The 18,883-nt window shown below is 51.6% G+C and overlaps 1 protein-coding gene across 2 annotated transcripts in view; it reads right to left on the bottom strand.

Annotated features, from left to right (window-relative positions):
- BOC (BOC cell adhesion associated, oncogene regulated) overlaps positions 1–18,883 on the bottom strand; it is a 55,305-nt gene that overhangs the window by 4,546 nt on the left and 31,876 nt on the right. Inside the window, exons 3-12 of one of the 2 annotated variants that reach the window (XM_027878812.1) lie at positions 18,552–18,830; positions 10,710–10,856; positions 9,962–10,105; positions 9,240–9,533; positions 8,139–8,411; positions 7,259–7,557; positions 4,380–4,542; positions 3,390–3,500; positions 1,996–2,202; positions 990–1,171 (exon numbers count right to left, since the gene is read on the bottom strand). In XM_027878812.1, coding sequence (XP_027734613.1) covers positions 990–1,171; positions 1,996–2,202; positions 3,390–3,500; positions 4,380–4,542; positions 7,259–7,557; positions 8,139–8,411; positions 9,240–9,533; positions 9,962–10,105; positions 10,710–10,856; positions 18,552–18,830 — 2,099 coding nt within the window. The remainder of the gene's footprint in view (positions 1–989; positions 1,172–1,995; positions 2,203–3,389; positions 3,501–4,379; positions 4,543–7,258; positions 7,558–8,138; positions 8,412–9,239; positions 9,534–9,961; positions 10,106–10,709; positions 10,857–18,551; positions 18,831–18,883) is intronic. The other variant, XM_027878813.1, reaches the window with a different exon arrangement.

Below are 18,883 nucleotides of genomic sequence, written 5' to 3'. Positions count from 1 at the left end.
AGAGTTTCTTTACAAGAGCTCAGTGCTATTTTATACTCTCACACTTTGCTTCTCTCAGGTAACAGACAAGCCATGAGTCTGGGCCTGTCACCCCCCAGCATTCAGTGCTCTGCTCCCTCTCAGCAACCACAGCCAATGATTCAGAGAAAAAATTCCTCCACAGCAGTGACTCAGCTGGGCATGAGCAAACACACTTTCATCTTGACTCCAGTAGGTTCGTGGCTTCTAGATAAACCATGTCTTGCCATGAACTGGTGACAGCAGGAGTCTTGTGTTTCTGAAGACATCTCTCTTACTCCCTTACACACAGGGCAATACTGTCCCAGTTTCACATGTTCTTGCTGTCTTTCACACAGTATTTTATCCACTACTGTTTGTGTTCAAATGAACAGCAGTGCCCATTCTGCCCTGTAGCAATTTCTGGCTAGAAGCAACTAGGAGAGAGGAGGGCAACGCATCCCTCTAAGCTGTTGAAAACACTTGGAGCTGAGCTTGTGATCCAAAAGCTCGTGCCCAGTCCTAAAAATCCTCTGGGATGGACTGCTGTAAATGATTTTTAGAACTCAGGACTGCTAAGTCCTAGGACTCTCACTCCAGCAAGTGAGAGTGAAGGACATATCCACTGGAAACTACTAGGACAGACAGAGGTGCTAATGGATTCCAGGAATTTTGCCAGGAGAGCAAGCAGCCATCCCATGTATTGTTGAGCTGTGCTTGTTGATCAAAATGGTCAAGACCCTGAGGTTACCCACTGAAATCTTCCTGTATACAATGTTGGATTCAAGGGTCTCCTAGACCCTCTGACTTCCTGCCCTTCTATGGGGCCCAAACCCAGTCCTCCTTTGGTGGAGACAGCTATTAGATCCCTGATCTATTTGTGCTGGTGACAAGCTCCACTCTGGTAACCTGGAAGAGGTGTAAGATGGGCAAGTAGCTCCCACACACCTTCTTCTTGTACATGCAGAGATCTCGGCCCCTACAAACCTTACCATCCACTTCAGCATGATGGTGGTCTCGTTGATGGCATCTGTGAAGGTGATGTATGGCCCCGCCACAGGGCGCTCATAGACCCGGTTGCTGTACCCAGACACCACGTATGGCCGAGACGCTGCACTGGGCTCACTCTCTCCCAGGATGTTCAGTGCCCGGACACGGAATTTATAGGATGTGCCTAGGGGGAAAATGGGAAATAAAAGAGTTGCAGAGATTGGAGTCTTCCAAGATTTCTACTGTCAGCACAGGCCTGTCTGTGAGGAGGGGCTACATCTTGTCCAGAATGCAAAAAGCCTGCAGAGAGTTTGAGATTGAGGTATAAACACTGAATGGCCACATTTCAGCCATGTTCTTGATAGAGCTTGTTTTTATTTGCCTTCCCCAATTCCTGTCTGGATGGTCTAAAGGTCAGGGAGCAGTTTTGGATTTGTGTGACAGTTAAGAGATGCCTGAAAGGATATCCTGACCTGCAAGCAGGTGTGGAAAGGTGTTCTTTCTCTACTCCATGTGACTTAAGTACATAAAGATCAGTTAAAAGCTCAAAGCCTAAGTAATTTTTACCCAAACATCATTTTACTGGTCTTTAAGTTGAGGTAGTTATGTCTCCTCTTCAGCTATCCACCTCAGTGATGAAATCTTTTCTCATGTGAAGTGCAATGGGAATTGTGTGCCCATCTGTCTTGCCTGTGGCTAAGGAAAGTTATGTCCTGTCTAGTAAATGGCAAAACCAAATGCCTTTGGTAACCATATCCTGTAATGCAGAAAAGCATGTTTAAGCCTCCCTGAGGGAGGTCAGACCTACGCTGGTCTTTGCAGCTGGAGAAATTGGAGAAGCATCTGCAGCTTTTTCCCCACGCACCTAAGGCGGGAGCTGGGGAGGCTTTGTTCTGCTCACACATGCCGGGGCTTAGCATGATGTGACAGATGGATAACCATCCTACAGGGACTGTGCAGCCTTCCTGCAGACCTCCAGGAAGCAGGGAAAGGAAAACACCTGCCTACCTTTCTCCAGGCCTGGGATTTCTACAGAGAGGCGAGAGGGAGGAATGTCACTGGTGGCCAGGACCCAGTCTCCCAACTTCTTCAATTTCTTGTATTCCACACGGAAAGACTGGATGGGGAAGCCGCCATTCCCACGGGGGATCCAGGTCACGTACACAGATGTCTCTGATGCCATAGAGATGGTTGGACGGTCTGGTGCCTCTGGAGCTGCAAAAGACACAGAAGGCCATGAAACATATTCTTCTTGCCCTGTCTGGGGGATCCTGTAGGTATGTGGGTGAAGGATGGCCTGCACTGTATCCACCCACAAGCTCTTTAAATCCTGAATGCTCTCTTCCCTCCATCTCTTCATTAGAGCTGGCACCCCCAAATCCTCACTCCTTTCAGTTTGTGCCTGCAAACATCTTTTACTCCTGCTTGCATCTTGCTCCTTTCTCACTCCCAGCTTAAGTAGGATGAGACAAGGTTTGAGGTGTTTACACCCATCATGGGAGGGAGAGCAGTGAGACGTGTGGATGCTGGAGATGGAGCAAAAAGCCTGGCTGTGAGCAAGGGGAGACTGACACTGGGGACAAAGAGGTGTAAGAGATGAAAACAAGAGAGATTGAAAAGAAACAGCTGAGGAGGAAATATGGAAAAGTTCTAAATTGGGGAAATACAATTTGATGGGAAAACCATCAAAAGATGGGAGAGAAGGAGAAGAATGAATCTGTAAACATGAAAGAAAAAGCAATACATGACTGCTTGTGGGGGAGGCTAAAGGATGGGACTTCACAGAAAAGATATAGACTGAGGGAGAGAATTTCACAGACATTATAGTGGCAATAGTAATGGCAGACACAAGGTGGGGAACAATAAACTGGAGTAACCAGTAGGGATCTGATGTTTCTCCAGTGCAGCAAAATACCCAAAGGGAGCACCCTGCACCCCTAAATGGGCATTAACTGCCCCTTGGCAGGCCTTGACTGAGGGGAGAATGCTGCCACATGCAGGGACTTGGTCCCCTTTCCTCCTTCTCACTCCCCCAGCACCCACCAGTGCATTGCAGCTTGTTGTTCCTGTGCCCTGCACATTCACAGACTTCATGGCAGGGCTTTCTGAACTCTCCACTTGAAACTCAGCAAGAGACAGAGAGTTTCTAACAAGTCCTTGCATTAAAGGTGGGGCCAGGCAGTAGGATCTCCCTGCTCTCCTAAGACAGTCTGCCAAGGGCAGTAGCAGGGGTGTCCAAGAGGGACCTCTCCTTGTCAGGAGGTAGAACCCACCCATTCAGCATTGCACAGTCTTGATTTACTCAGTGGAGACTTCAACCCCACATGGCCTGGCCACTGCCACCCACAAGAGATCCAGCACCCCTCACCCTCCCTCCTTGCCCCATTCCGGGAGGGCCTTACGGGACAGACGGCTGTTGTCAGACTGGTTACTGCTCTGAGTGCTCGTGCCTGGGTCATCCCTCTGGATTTGCTGCTCTTTGCTGGCAACAATCTCTGGTTTTGGGCGCCGACCTGTGCAGAAGGGAGAGGGGGCATCACTGACACGGAGATGCAGCTCAGAGTTAATTTTTGATGTGATAAGGAAAGAAAATATTCCCAGCCAGGATGCAGAGATAAGTACTTTATGGACTCTATAGATACCCTAGGGGTTCAAAGCACTCAGCCTGCAGGCAGGAACTAAAGCTAAAGGGGCAAGTTTGTTAGACTGATAATAGGTCTCCCTCATATTTAATTTTCTACAACTTTTAATTGGTTTTCTTGAAATGTTGCTAGATTTCTGCCTTGAGAAGGTAGTAATTAGCACAAGGTGGGGGCCTGAGGGGAGATGTGAGCAAGCCCACCACCATGGGGAAGGTTGCTACAAAGGGAATGCCATTCCCCACATGTGCTGGAGACAAGATAAACAGCCAGGACAGGGGACTTAGTGTGGACATTTAGAATATCCTTTCAGTGGCAAAGACAGCGCAGCACCCAGCATACTGTATGGGAAAGCTGGAAGTTTCCTTTAGCACAGGAGAAGCTTTTAAAGACAGATTAGACAAACAGCTGTTGGGAACAATCCCCATAGGCTGATGGTGTCTCCAGCCAGAGGCTGGATTAAACCCCTAGACATCCCTGTTACACCAATTTTATACAGTTCTGCAGGTGTTCAACTGAAACATGGAGGGAGGACGGGACTTGTTTCAACCCATACAGAGGGGAAGACCTCATTTTCCCCATCCTACCTTCCACTTTTGCTCTGACAGTCACTCTAAGCTGAGGGCAGATGGATTTCCAAAGCAGAAACAGCCCTTTTGTCCTAAGCCTGTGCCTCAGGGCTGGGACAGGGTGTCTCTGAGGAGCCCTCTCCTGACTCAGAGCAAAACACCCAGGGAAAGGTTTGACTTTTACCAGTCCGGAAGGTCACCATGGCCGTCTGTCCCTCGCCGGCACAGTTGTGAGCAGCCATCTCCACCTCGTAGAGGCTCCCAGGGTCCAGCCTGGAGAGGGTCAGGCGGTGCTGCGAGGCTGGGACATCCTTCACTGCCCAGCTGTCCGAGGCATTGGTGACCTGCTGAGAGACCAACACAGGCATTTCAAAGCTGGGGGCAGGCTGGGCTTCTCGGAGGCACTGAGCTCAGAAACTTTCACAACAGGCTGTGTACCAGCCAGGGCTACCTCCCCTGCATGAAGGCCAGTTTCCTGTCTGCAAAGGAGGGAGATGTTTCCAGCCTGATTTTGAAAAGCCAATGGATTCAGGTATATGTGGGAAAAGTCACCCAAGCACCAGGGTGTTGTCTTGACCCCAGAGGTTCACTCAGCCCTGTTCCGTCTGCTCTGATACCACAGCCCCTCAATGGGTATAAAGCCCTGGAGCAGGCATGCCCCACAAAAAGCAGCATCAGCCAGAGGATTGAGCTGCTTTAGGAGCCAAATTTTTCCTGCAGCCCAGCTGCTGAGCTGCTCATTTAGACACTGGCCATTTCCACAGCATGAGGTACCCAGAGACTTAACTTTGGTCATCCGGATCTCAATCATTTGACCAATAGCTTTTTATGTAATTTTATCCAGCCTCACCACTGGCACTCTCAGGCTGAAATGAAGAACCATAATGCTGGAGCACAGGTTTCTGCAGGGAAGAGACTGTGCATGGCCACGGCCCCGAGAAAGGCTTGGAAGCAGAGTTTGTTTTTCAGTGATGCCCTGATGCCCCATGCGGAGGGGGAGGGAAGGTGGGACCTTCCTCCTTCTTCCCATCTGCAAGGATAATATTTTTGCAGGCAAATAGGCAGGACACTGAAGTGACCCAGTGCCGAAAGGAGCACTAGTAATGCAGGCAACGCAACAAAACGGAAATGCCAAGACTCTGCTGTATCATTCATCTTCTCCAAGTGTTTGACACTGACTGATTAATGCCTGCCTCGTTTTATTTTTATTCCTGAACCCGCGAAGTTGTGGGGCCAGGGAGGGAAGCCCTAAAGGCTGCTAATATTGAAACAAAAACAAGGGCTGTGTGGCATCTGACTGCTTGCAAGCTGCTGAGAATTTAGGGACAGTGCAAGAACAGGGAGAAAAAAGAGACATCCACAGATATTTTCCAGAGAAGAAGCAGATTCTTGCCCAGTACAAATGTAAGTCTCCTGTCTGTAGGTTTAACTTTCTGTTCAGCCATCTCTTACACAAAGAGCCTTTTCTTTTGTTGTTGAATTGATTTCTTCCCTCTCCGCACACATGCTTTTCCAGTCAGAAATGTCAAAACCAGATCATTATATAACCCTATCCTAAGGATCTCAGATGGAAAGACTCTTTCTAAACAAGTTTAAGGGTTATTGGGACTAATTCCTTTCCACACAATCCTTAAGCATGCCAAGAAAGAGTCTCCAGCTGAGAATTTGGACTACACTGAAAACATATTACTGCAAACTGCAGTGACCCACGGTGACCTCCACTGCCCTACGGCCCCTTCCAGGTGAAGCGCTGAAAAACAAATCAAATATGGACAAACTCCAAGCCTGCAAGTTAAGATCACATGCAAAATTGGTAGTTATGTGATACACCATTGGGGAACAAATGTCTTCTTGGCAGACAACCAGAGCCAATAGTCTGGTGAGGCTTTTGGCATCTTTGTGTTTTATTTAAGCTTGCCCTATTGTGTTCTTGTGTTGGCATCTTCTGCATTTGTTTTAAAGGGCTCTTTAAAGAGACAGTTAGCTGAAATCTTCAGCTTAAGTTTTGTTTAGAAAGAAACCAAGGATTATAACAGCCTACAATACGTTTTTACAAAAATCAAACAATTCCAGGAAAACAGATACCTATATTGACATGTACTTGAAAACAGTCCCTTGCAGTGGCTGGGAATCCAAAACATGCAATCTGGCATGTTTCTGGAATATACTCAAACCCTTTGGGGTTTGAGGCAAAACCTGCCTCTCTACTGCAACTCCCTGACTACCCAAAAAGACAAGCAGCAAACAGATCAATTTAAACCTTTCTTCCACTTAACCCCAGCAAAATGGAAAGCGATACCTTACATCTCAAATGCAGAATATCTCCCTCAACAATACTTCGCTATTTAAAGAAACTGCTGGGCTACAGCTCTGCCTGCAGTGTGCCCGTGGTGCTGAGAAACACCGCAGAGGATGGGAGCCCTTGGACTCAAGCAGGACCAGGCACTGCACCACTGGCAAGAGACATACTCAACACTGCACTGCCTTTCAACTTCCAGAATAAAACTGGTGGTTAAGGACCTTCCCAGAGGATTTAGCATGGCTATGAGGGCTCTCTGCTGGCTCATTACATGCAGTGAGCATGGGCACTTCGGAGCTGCTGAGCACGGCAGGTACATGCAGCTGCTGCTCAGTGTCCTGCAGCCCAAGCCTTTCAAGGCAGAGGTGTCCCTGCGGCTTGCTCCAAGACAAAAGAATTCCAGAGCAAGTCATGCGCAATCTGCCCTCAGGAATTCCTATTTGTGCAAGCACACAACTTTTTTAAGTGGAAGCTACTGGAAACACATGTATGTGCATATGCCTTCTGCATACTGAGGCAGACGGCCACTGCTATGGGCTCTTCCTGGACAGCTCAGCAAACGTCCTCTCGCAGCCTATACTTGTCACACCTCACTAGGCTGAGGCTGCAGCTCAGGAGGTCCCACCAACCAGTGCCACCAGTGAGCAGTGGGTGCCCCTGCCCCAACACACCTGATCACGAGGTGTGAAAACGCGTGGTGAGGCCACCGGCCCAGCCGTGGAATGGCACAGAGGAGAGATGGGAGCAGGGCAAAACAGCGATACCTTGCGATGCTTCACCACGTAATAGAGGATGGGGGCTCTGCTGTCAGGACGGGGTCTCCACACCAGCTCGTAGCTGTCCGTCTTGGATGTCCGGGGAGAACTGAGGATGATGGGGGCCTCGGCTGGAGCCACCAGCTCCCTGTTGGCTGCACACTGTGGAGACACTGCCAGCGGAGTTGTCTCAAGCTTTGGCAACCCAGTTTTATCCAGGGGCAGCTCTAAAGCACTTTCCCTAGAAGGTGGTGTTGGAGGCTGAGCTGAGCCCAGCTGCGCATCTCGCCCAGGGTTGAGTGAAGTTCCTGAAAGATAAGGTGTCAAGGCAGGGTAAATGTCCATCCCAGTCTGTGATGATGACAACAATCTCTCCTTCCCCTGCTCTAAACCCAGCACGTCTCGCTGGGGCCTCTCTGAGAACAGGCCTTCGCCTCATGGGGCTTCCTCCCTCTTTGAAGCCCCTCTTACCCTGGAGAAGTTCAACATGGTCCAAGGAATCAGGTGGTCTCTCTCTTACCCCAGGTGAATCCACCCACATCAGTATTTATGCTCGTGCCCAAGCTCAGAGGCAGAGCTAAGCCAAGGGGCAAGGCACTACACCCAGAATGTTTTGTCTCTCTCATGTAGAGATCACTCAAATATGCTCACATGGTCCTGCCCTTAGAGGCAAAACTGCTCTGCCGTCATCTGTTCCCACAGGGAGATACAGAGATCCCAGACAAAACAGTAGTCGAAGCGTAGGTTAAAAAGAAGGGAAGAGCAAGGCAGATCAAATGCAAGCGGGAGGGCTACACACCGACTTCCTTCTCCTGTTCCCCGCCCTGCTCTTTCCCTGTGTGTTAGGCTCTGTGACTGGATGGTCAGAAGCTTGGAGAGAGGGACTCACCCGGCCGGGCTGTCCGCAGCTGCACCATGGCTTGTGCACTGCCAACCTCGTTCTCTGCCATGCACTGGTATATCCCGTCGTCCTCGGGCCCCACGCTGACCAGGCGCAGTGCCCGGCGGGACAGCCGGAGCCGGTGGCTGGCGGACAGGGGGACAGCGTTGCGCAGCCACATGACGGAGGGCTGGGGGTTCCCTCGCACCTCGCAGGTGAACTTGGCGCTCTGGCCCCAGGGAATGATCTGCTGGGACAGCTCCATGGTGACCTCCGGGGGCTCTGTGTGGGGAAAAACCACAACTGCTGCGTGCCACTTGGCTGGGAGCTTGGCACAGTCACAGCTTTGCACTTTCCTCTCTGGAAGGGATGAGGGAGGAGCAGTGAAGAAGTAATGAAACCTTCAAACCCTCAAGTCCCACTCCCTTTGTGGGGGCCCACACTGGTCTGCTTCAATGCACCTCCCCTTCCACATCTACATAATCCACAAAAAGAGGTGGCCCAAAGCCATCTGCCCCTCTCAGATGATAGCAGCCACCTACAAGTCCCATTTTGCTGAGCTGAAATGCTAACTCTGCAAAGACTGTGCTTGTGCCACAACACGTGGGCACCTGGATGAAATGCAATCCATAGAAGAGGCTTAGCCTCCCTAGTGATTGTGAAAAGGGCAAGATGCATGGTAGAAATATATAAGGTGTAGATAGTATCCCTTACAGTTACCACCCCACAGAGAGCTGCCCTACAGAGCAGAACAAAAAGCAAGACACTCTGATGCCTTTCCTATGCCAATGTCAAATGTCTAAAGAGCAGCCAGTCCTCCACTAGAAAGTGTTAAAACAAAAACAGTGCCACAAATGACAAGAGAAGAGCCACTGCAGAGGAAGGGAGGTTCCCCCATCTCCAGCCCATGGTGGAATCCATGAAGGAGGAACTACCACCCTCAAGGAAGAATTCGTCTGGTCTCCTAGAAACTGGAACCACAAGCAAGGGTTTGCATTACATTGTGATTTGTCCAGGGAGAGGAAAAGAACATCAGTGCTAGTATTTTCCCCTAAAAGCAGTGGAGAAAGTCCAAGCCCTTCCTGAAACAATGGCTACAGCAGCACTCACCAAACACCTGCACGTTGTAGAAGATGAACGCAGCTCCGGCCTCCCCAACCCCGTTGTCAGCCGTGCAGCTGTAGGTGCCCGAGTCCTCCTCACTCGTGGGGTCAATCAGGAGGTTGCTGAGCAGGAAGCGTGTCTTGTTGTATGCCGAGACACCGGAGCCGTCTTTGGCCCAGGTGACCCGCGGCGGGGGAATCCCGCTGGCTACGCACTCCAGGATGAGGCTTTGGCCCTTGGTGACAATGATGGTCTGAGTTTCAGGAGGGTAGATTATCCGGGCTGCCTCTGCTGTAGAGCCTGGGGCAGAGAGAGGGAGTAAGGAAGTGGGTGGAAAGGAAGGTGGAGGGTGGGAAAGCACCCTGTGCAGTGGGTAGGTAGGATTAATGGCATGGCTAGTACAGTGTTTCCCTGTGCTGGGCCAGATAAATGACAACACTGGCCAAGCTGAACATTCCTTAAGGGAATGCACACAGCAAGCAGCCTTGCTAAAGGGCTAAGGGCCTTTGCTTGCCCATGACCAAGAACAAATCCTAAGGAAGCTTGGCAATCCCAGGGCAGATCACATATACTCCAGGAGAAGACCTTGCAGCCTTCTGCTGCCAGAAGGGCATTTTTACAGGAATTGGTAAATTGGTTCACACAGAAAGACAGCTGTGTTAGCACTGGTACATGCTGCCAGAGCTGGAAGTCCTACGGAGATGTGCAGTGAAGGGAGAGTGGCTTACGTCTCACACGGAGCCTCTCACTGGAGACAGAAGTTTTCACCTCCTGTGTCACAGGGTTGTAGGCAGCACATTTATAAGTCCCCTCATCCTCTTGGCTGGCATTGACAATCTGAAGGTTCCCAGATGGCATAATAAGGTAATTGTCTGTAGGGAGAGAAGAGAAGGTGGCAGGTGGTCACAAAATATGCTCCTGTCCAGCCTCCTGGAAGACACGCAGTGTCCTAAAGAAAAGGTGGACAAGTGGGAAAGCTAAAAACAACATGGGAACACTGACTGCAGTAAAATGACCCCTTCTAGTTCCAGTATCAAGGGGACCAATCATGCAGTGATGGAAGGAACAGAGCCTCAAGTGAAGCTAGCTTGTCACAGGTACATGCAGCAAATGGAATGAAGCTACTAGATTTAGACCTAAATCTTAAAAATTTCAAAAAATTAGAAGTCACCTTTATCCAAGCTGGGATGAAAGAATTCTTAATGGACACAAAGAGACGCCCAGTAAAGAGTGATTTGCCTCACCTAATTCTGCTTCCTTTTGCCTTTTTGCAAGCCAGTGTTAGACAGAGCTCCCCAGTCCCAAGCAGCAGGCACATCAGGGAGACCTGCCAGGGACCCTAAACTAACTTGTGGTCAGACAGGTGGCAAAGGGACAATGAGGAGGCAGCAAGCAGAGAAAGCTACTGCAGGCAAGGAAGGGTAAAACTGAGGGTCCTGGGAGGGGACCCGGGAGGACAGACCCCTGTGCACTCACCTCGGGAGGCCTCCAGCCACTCCTGCTTCACACTGTAGCGGACCTGAGCCTTGGGGTGACTTTCAGGCAGGTCACAGGCGATCACAGCTGTGTTCCCTTCATCCACCTCAATCACATGCTGGCCATCAAACTTGAAATCTTTGAGATCTGCAAAGAGAGCAAAAGACAGGGCATTTCAGAGATGCTGGCTAAGCATCTCAGTGTCAGCTCACTCTCTCCCTGTGGACTCAGGACTGTTTCACTGTGGTGCTGGCAGAGGACTGCTCTGACACCAGCAGCTAGGGAAACTGGTCTGGTCTCACAGCTTTATTTTTTTTCTCCTCCTCCTTCCTAAAAAATGAATAACTTTAAACACAGTTTCTGCAGAAACCGCCTGCTCCAGGGCTGGGAAACTGGGTGCGAAAAATCCTGGCCTGAGAGTGAAAAGTGAGCCAACTTATTGCAGCACTGAAGGGCGGCCAAAAAAGGTCCTTCTGATGCCTGCTGTTTCAAACACGGCTGCTGTCCTGCTACTGAGGAGCTAACTTTGTAGTCACAATGCAGGGAGCCCAGCCTACTTTGAGGGTGTGAGACAACAGGTGGGAGAAAGTGAGTGCTGGATGCTCCCAGAGCTTCCCTGAGGCCCTCCAATGCCTGAGCAATCTCTGCTCTGCGCACTCTCGCTCCCATCAAATATCTCACAGCAGAAGGCTGGTTAACCTGGTGACACTTCACATGGGCGCAAGCAGTGCCCATGCTCCAGTGAAAAGAACACGGACTTGCAAGGAAAAACAGTTCCTCCTCTACACAGCACAGCTGCTTCCCCTGCTAAAGCAGCTGTGAAAACCCCATCGTACCAAGTGTCTCCCTACCAGGCTGTGATGGGGTTTTCCACCCTGGCCAGGCTGATGAGGGCAGCAGGATTGGAAGCACAGGGGTGGGGAGGAAGGGGAGCCAACTTTTTGTTTTCTTTGCCCTGTTTTTCAAAGCAGGAGCAGAGGACTGCGGAAAAACCCCACAGATCTGGCAGGACAGGTAGCATGCCAGCCCCACCAAGCTTTCCAGGGAAAAAATTGGTTTCCACTCTCCCTGAGCACGATGGCAAATCTTGCGGGGCACTGCAAGCTCAAAGTTTGCCTCAGACACCCTGCAGTGGGAAGGAGAAGGTTTTGTGCCAGGAAAAACATCCCTCACGTGCATTTTTACAATGCCACGCACCAGCCCAGGCGACCACTAGTGACAACTGCACATGCTGCAGTTGGTCACAGGTCACGTTGTCACATCAAGGCCCAGGTCGGTGCATCTTCCCGGGACCCAGCATGAACACACTCCCAAGTGGCACTGCTGCTAAATCTGGATGAGAACCACACTTCCCTTTCGAAACCCCACACTAAGGCAGCACATCGCATCTGTCGCCACGACACAGCCACGTGCTGCCGACAGCTCCCTCGCCCCTAGAAGCCCATCCCGGGACGTGGCACCCGCGACCTCGGGCAGTTCGGAGAGCCGGGAGGAAGCAGGAGGGCTGGCGGCGGGCGGACAGCAGGCAGCCTCCCCCGGCAGCCCCAGCCAGCAGAAAAATGTGTTTTTGTTCTCTGGGAAATGCAGCAGCGCTCCAAGAGCAAAAGACAACTCTGGCTCCAAGCTTCTCCCACCCACAGTCATGGAAAAGTGACATGAAATTTCTCAAGCAGACTTTCTGATTAAAGCAAGATCCTTTATGGAGTTTAAATAAAAAACAGCTCTCTTGGCAAGGCGTCGAGAAAGCCTCCCCGAGCGCGGCGCGGAGGGGCTGCCGGGCGGCTGCTGGGGGAGCCAGCGTTCCCGGGCCCAGATCTGAGGGAAGGGGAGGAGGTTGAAAAGAAGAGGGGAGGTTTTGCAATGTCATAAAAATGATTTGCAGAGAACATGCTTAATACTTCTGGAATTTCTTGGCATTGTTCAATTTAAAAAAAAAAATAATAAAAAGAAGGGATACGGGTGAACTTCAGAAATGTGATTAATCCTTTAAGACAAGCTGAGGAGGGGAGCCATGTTTCCACTGGATATTAAAGCCAGATGAAAGTTAACTCTTAACTTGTGAAAAGCTGGCAGTGCCTCGTGCTCCTCCTCTAACGAAAGTTACTGCTGGGGAGGGGAAGGATGCTGGATATTTTCTCCTCTTTGCTTTTTATATTTGATCAAGGAATAAAATAGTAAGAACCACAGAAATGGAAAGAGGTGGAGAAGTGGCAAAAGCCCAGCGTCTGCTTGCCCACATCATGCATATTTCTCCGATCAACAAAATATAAACGAGCACCAGGAAAATTAATGTGCGCCTTGGTGGTCTGGATTCATCACAGCCAAATTAAGATTTTGGAGCCAAGGCATAGGCTCCAGTACTGCTGGCAGGGATCTCCACACACACACACACATATGCACGTGTACATGCACACATAGACCCCAAAGAGAAGAAGGGGTCCAGGAGCCCAGAGGAAGAGCAGACCCATGGTCCTGCCAGGCAGAGCCATCTCGGAGATGGAAAATGATGACCCTGTGCCAGGGAACCCCCAGAATGACTCTAGGCTGGGCAGACATGGGGACTCCTCACGTGCAGCCCCCCCAGACGGCAGCTCAGCCCACCTCTCTCACAGCTGGGAGTGCTGCAGCCCCATGGTGGGGAGCAGGGCCTCCAGCTCTTCCTGGCTTTCCCTCAGTCCAGCCCTGGGAGACGAGGGGTGAAATTGGGGACAGAGGGGGAAAGAACAGAGGAAAGGGATCTGAGGTGGCTGCAGGAGCAAGAACCAGGTGCCTCTGGAGAAGCAGAGAAAAACTGGCAGGGGAGAGGGGAAAAACATCAGGTGGGCACCAGGACAATCTACTTTCCAAGACGCAAGTGTATGAACTTCCTGCCAAACTACTCCCCTAAATTCCTGCTCCCCCACAGAGAACAAAACTCGTTTGTTTGCCAGTGGATTTTGGCCATGGGCGGCCTCAACCAGCCTGCTCCCTGCTGGTATGGGCACATAAAGCCATCTGTTAATGCCAGTGGGTCAGCCAGGGCTGGTGAGGGGTGGTCAGGGGCAACCCTGTCCCCTTCTGTGCATGGGATGAGCTCCCCTTCACACATCCTGTTGCATCTGGCACAGCAAAACAGAGGGTGCCATGCCGGGCTGGGACAGCCAGCTTTGTTCTGGGGGCTTCAAACATGCTGCTCCTGAGTTGCTCTCCCCAGCAGGCAGTGCAGGGCAGGGGGAGTGGAGAAGAGGGTCAGCACCAGGGCGAAGCAGCACTCACCCCTTTGGCTGCCCAGCCGGCAGCAGCCATGCCCCACGTCTAACATGCAATTTGTACCCCCAGCCCAACATCCACTGCAGCTGGGAGAAACCACATCCCCTCTGGTTGGGTTTTCCTTCTCATATGGCAGCACCCAGCATGCCAGCCCATGTCCTTGTCCTTAAAAGACACGCCTGACCACAGCGAAGCAGCAAATCCTCATCCACCAGCCACCATCCGGGAGGTGCTGCGGACAGACAGACCACTGCCAATCCCAGCCGTGCCGGGATAACAGGGCTTATTTTTTTCCTGTTTTTCCCTTTTTTGTTTAGGGGGGGTGCAACCAAAGGCCACTGCTTGCGTTCATCTGCACCCGGGTCCGAGGCGTGATGGGGCGAGCTGGGGCACAGGGAGGGTTAGCCCTGCAGCTGGCTGTGCCGCTGTCATCGGGGAGGGAAACCAGCTGAATCCCAGGGCTGGGGGCCAAGCAACAAGGCAGGCGAGACAGACCGGATTAAATGAATGGGAGACCATAAATAACTTCGGAGAAGAAGCGGTAGTAAATAAAATGACGGCCCTCAAGGTAAAAGCCCTCCCTGCTGTAGGGAAGGGAGAAAGAGAGAAAGGAGGGAGCCCAAAAAGGGGAATAGGCAGGGATGGGGTTCCCCAGCATGGGGGCAGGCACCTTTTATTAATCCCCTTGCCTGTCAGAGCAGCCTGGTTCTCTCCCCCCATCCAGCCAGCACTGCAGGAGCCTGGGCACTGATGCTGTCACCACCAGATTCTTCCCACCCTGCTGGGACAGGCACAGCCCCCCTGGACTCCTGCCTACTCACACCCCCACCAGCACATCCCCCCCACTGCTTCAGCTCTACTATTCCACCCTGGGCCCACCTCATAGTCCTCACGTCACAGTTCTGCTGGCTCAAACACCACCTGTGTTTTCCTTCTCTCCCCTCCTCATACCACCTCTGCCCCCGGGGCCAGAGCCCCCGTGCCTGCTCAGCAAATGCTTTTCCAACAGGCAGCTACCCCCTTCCCTCCCTCCCTCTTACTATCGCCTCTGGGGAGTATCAGAGGAGAGGCCCAGGCGGAGGAAAATGAACGGGGCTGTCTTCAGAAAGCAGCTGCAAATTCCTGGGGGATGCCCAGCCCGACCTGGTGCAGGGTCACTGCCCATGAGCTCCGTGCACTGAGGCCCAGCTTCCCACATGTGCTGCCAGAAAGCTGAGGACTGACCTTGCCAGTGGCACCGATGGAGGGCCACAGGGCAATGAGCCTCCCTTGTTCCACAGCATCCCTGGGACACAGGTGCCCTGCACTCCCATGCCCCTGGCCACAGGGGATACACCAGAGCAGGTGGAATTTCTTTGCTGCACCCCTCATCTATTTTCTTGTTTTGTTTTTAAATTTCACATCTATCCAGGTCAGGCTTGCCCTTGTGTTTGCTGCCCTCATTTTCCATGCATACAACTGAATGCTGGGAGTTACACAGCTCTTGCCACCTCTGCTCACTAGCTTTGCTCCAGCCCTGCACTTCAGTTGCTCTGTGAGCTCCACCAAGAGCTCCCGACCTCTTCCAAGCCTTTTGCTGTCACAGAACCAGCCCCACTGCAGCACATTTGCGTCCCTGTGAATTTATCTGGCCCCACCAGAGCCCTCTGCAGCTGTACCTTTTACTCCTCTACCCAGGAGAGGTGCTGGGGCAGGGCTTCTGGCATGATGGCTGCTTTGCTACCTAGAATCAGGCACAGAAAGTATCTTCTCCTTGCAGCTGTCAGCCATACAAAGGCTTAAGGCCTGGCTTGGAAAACCAAGAATATCCCTGTCTTATCTATTCAAGCTGTCCCAGACTGCAGCCCACCACAGTTAGGCCAGCAGTGATCAGCAGGTGTGTATCTGCACCAATATGCCCCAGGCAGCCAAGTTTGAGTGTAGAGCACCAGGCCAGCTCTATCTGGACCCAAAAGTGTCCAAGTAATGCCCAAAGTGCTGGTCCTTTTGTTACTTTATGAAATCTTGCCCTTTCTGCAAATCTCTCCTCCCTTCACCCCCTAAGCTATACAATAGCTGTTTTATATCCGCTGGAGGAATTAAGTGTTAATTTCAAGCAGCTCTCTGAGCCAGGGAGGACAGAGATAGACGTGCCACAGATGGGAGAAGGAGGTATCAGTCCCGGGGCTAGGCTGTGGCTGCCAGCACTGTAGCGAGGGTTATCTGCTTGCTGTCTGTCAGCAAAGCACAGGGAGACCCCAAGGGACTGGGCACACACAGCCTGGGGCACTTGGGAGTGTTTCCTCCAAAGGAGGTGAAGAGAAAGGAGAGGAAATTGCCTAGAAGTTGGCCAGATGAAGTTATCTACACCCCTTCAAACCTAGCAAGTCACTTTTTCCAGCTACTCCAGGTCATCTTCCAAAATAAACCTAAACCTTGAAAATATTTCCATCCTCACCCTCCCACCCCCAAAGCCAGGGCTTTAATTCACATTCCAGTTTCACTCTCCCCCTGCCACCCTGAAATAATTTTTGGATGGAGCTAAGAGTTTTCTTGCAGTCCAGAAGTTGATCTAGAACAGAAGTATCAACTGCAGTGCCAACATGCCAGGGGCTTCCCTCTCACTTCCAGGACCATGGTCAGTCCTGAATCAGCTCCAAACAAGGTCCTGTAGAGGAGGTCTGGACCAGGAGTAAGAGCCTGTGACACATCTGCTACCACAGCTTTCCAACTCAGTCCCACCACCAATCCATGCTCCCTGTTATTTCAGACTACTGCAAAGCCACTGTTGCAAGCAACCTCCAGCTCATGAACATGAAACCGGTTATTTGAAACCCTCCAGAAGGTTTCCCTCCTACACCTTCAGTCCCTCCAGCTCATGAACATGAAACCGGTTATTTGAACCCCTCCAGAAGGTTTCCCTCCTACACCTTCCTGGGATGCCCACTCTCTCTCTCTTCACTCACTGACTGCCAAGCCTACCCACCTAGGGGCTCTCTATTGCCCAAGGCTGTCTGGGTGCATGGGATACAGCCCCTGCCATTCCCAGCTCCTCTTGAGGAAAACGGAGCGATGCGGGACAGCACAGCAGTGCTCCATTAGCTGCATGATCATCCAGCCTCTGGCTCCAGTTTTGTGAGCTTCACTCAACAGTGCTCCTGACCTCCCCTCAGCAGCAGTGCCTTTGCCATGGCAGGGACCAAAGCAATGGTCAAGTCCTCCTCTCTTGCACCCACATCCCCAGTAGCAATCCTGGAGGACAAGGTGGGACCTTCTGGTGCTCTAGGACCCGTCTCCTATCTACCACTGATGCTGACCAAACCACCACTGACCAAAGCAGACAGATCAGACATATTTTGTCCCAGGAGACAGAGCTAATGGTGGTGAGTTGGGGTGAGAGTAAAAAAAGAAGAGAGGATCAGCCTAAGAAGGAACTGATCAGGCTGAGGAGCTGTGCACACCCTGCTCTCCTAAATGCAAACCATGCCCTTGGTAATCCCATCCACCTCTCCCCTCCTCTTCTTCCCTCTATCAGGCCACCAGCACACACAGCCCCCTTTCTGCTGTGGAATGTGTTCTACGAAACTTAATCTCGGCATGGGGCTCAGGCCAAATCCCCTGACAGATTCGGCCCCGTGACAACCCCCTCCCACCCCGCCTCAGAGTTCAGCAACTCTCTCCTCGCTTTCCCTGGCCGCCTCCTCCCACCCAGCCTGGCCTAAACATTTCACTCCTGATTAATGTATCAGTGACAAGCCAATAGCTCTTGGCTTTAAAGCAAAGCCAGCTCCCACTTCGCACAAACATCTTCACTTCTTCATTTTCTTAAGACAGCCCCAAACTCCCCCTTGTCCAGAAGATGAAGCCCTTTCCACACTCAGGGGCTGTCACTGCCAGGGGATATCAGTCTCCTCTGCACACACACCAAAAACTGTGTGGGTTTCTGAGAAGGTTTGGCTCTCCACTGCTCTTTCTCAGATGCCTCCAAATATAGCCCTTTCTCACATTTGAGCATAACATCTGGCCAAAACCAGGTGCTTGTAAGAAAAGTTGTCCACTCTGAGACAACCCCTCCCACGCATAGGTCTTGGTCTGTCACCAGTGCCAGGGGGCAGCAGTGAGGAGCATGAAAGTTCAGGGATAGAAGTGAGTCCCTCACTCAGAGCTGCGTCTCAGGAAGACAGTAAAACTTAGCACACACTCTCCCTGCACCGGCAGCAGTTCCACAGCAGCCCAGGCAGCAGTTTGACCATCAGCACCAGCAGGTACTATCTGTAAACTCAGCCAAGAAGTCAGCAACCAGAGGAGGCAGCATGACACACAGGAAACCAACCACACACACAAACCCCACAGCTCAGGTATTTCCTGCTCTTGTAAAAACTTGTCATTGCAGGACAGGTCTGCAGCCCACCCCACAGGAGGAGAACTTCTTGAGTGCAGGTTGGGCCACAACATGACAGTCAGTCCATGATCAAAAATGCTAAAAAAGTTACCTAAGCAAAAGGAGCCCTCCCTTGATGCCAGTGTGAACACCTGAGTATGGATGAGCCTCCTAGGAAGCATGAGGGATGGCCCAAGCAGAGCAGGAGATGGCAGAGGACTAAAGCTACTCACTGGCTAATGTGACCACTGCAGGGACACTGGCAATGACTCCCTCAGGCACACGAGCAATGCACTGGTACCGCCCCACGGTGTGGTTGTTGAGAGCTGTGATGACGAGTTTCCCTCGCTCCACGTGGATACCCAGCACCTCGTCCGATCCAGCCAGCTCCCTCCCGTTCAGTCTCCACGTGAGGTTCACTCTGGGGGGGTCCACCACACATCCCAGGCTGACTGAACCCCCAAGTTTTTGGACAATGGAAGCAGGCTGCACTGTGACTTGCAGAGATTCACCTGCATGGAGGGAAAAAATGGGAATAAGAAAGCTCTGTAAGACTCAGGAAAAG

Source organism: Empidonax traillii, unplaced genomic scaffold (assembly GCF_003031625.1).
Source record: "Empidonax traillii isolate 1590-97213 ecotype Southwest subspecies unplaced genomic scaffold, ASM303162v1 scaffold46:size3806547, whole genome shotgun sequence".
NCBI lineage: Eukaryota > Metazoa > Chordata > Aves > Passeriformes > Tyrannidae > Empidonax > Empidonax traillii.
This window is presented reverse-complemented; position numbering and strand designations above follow the sequence as displayed.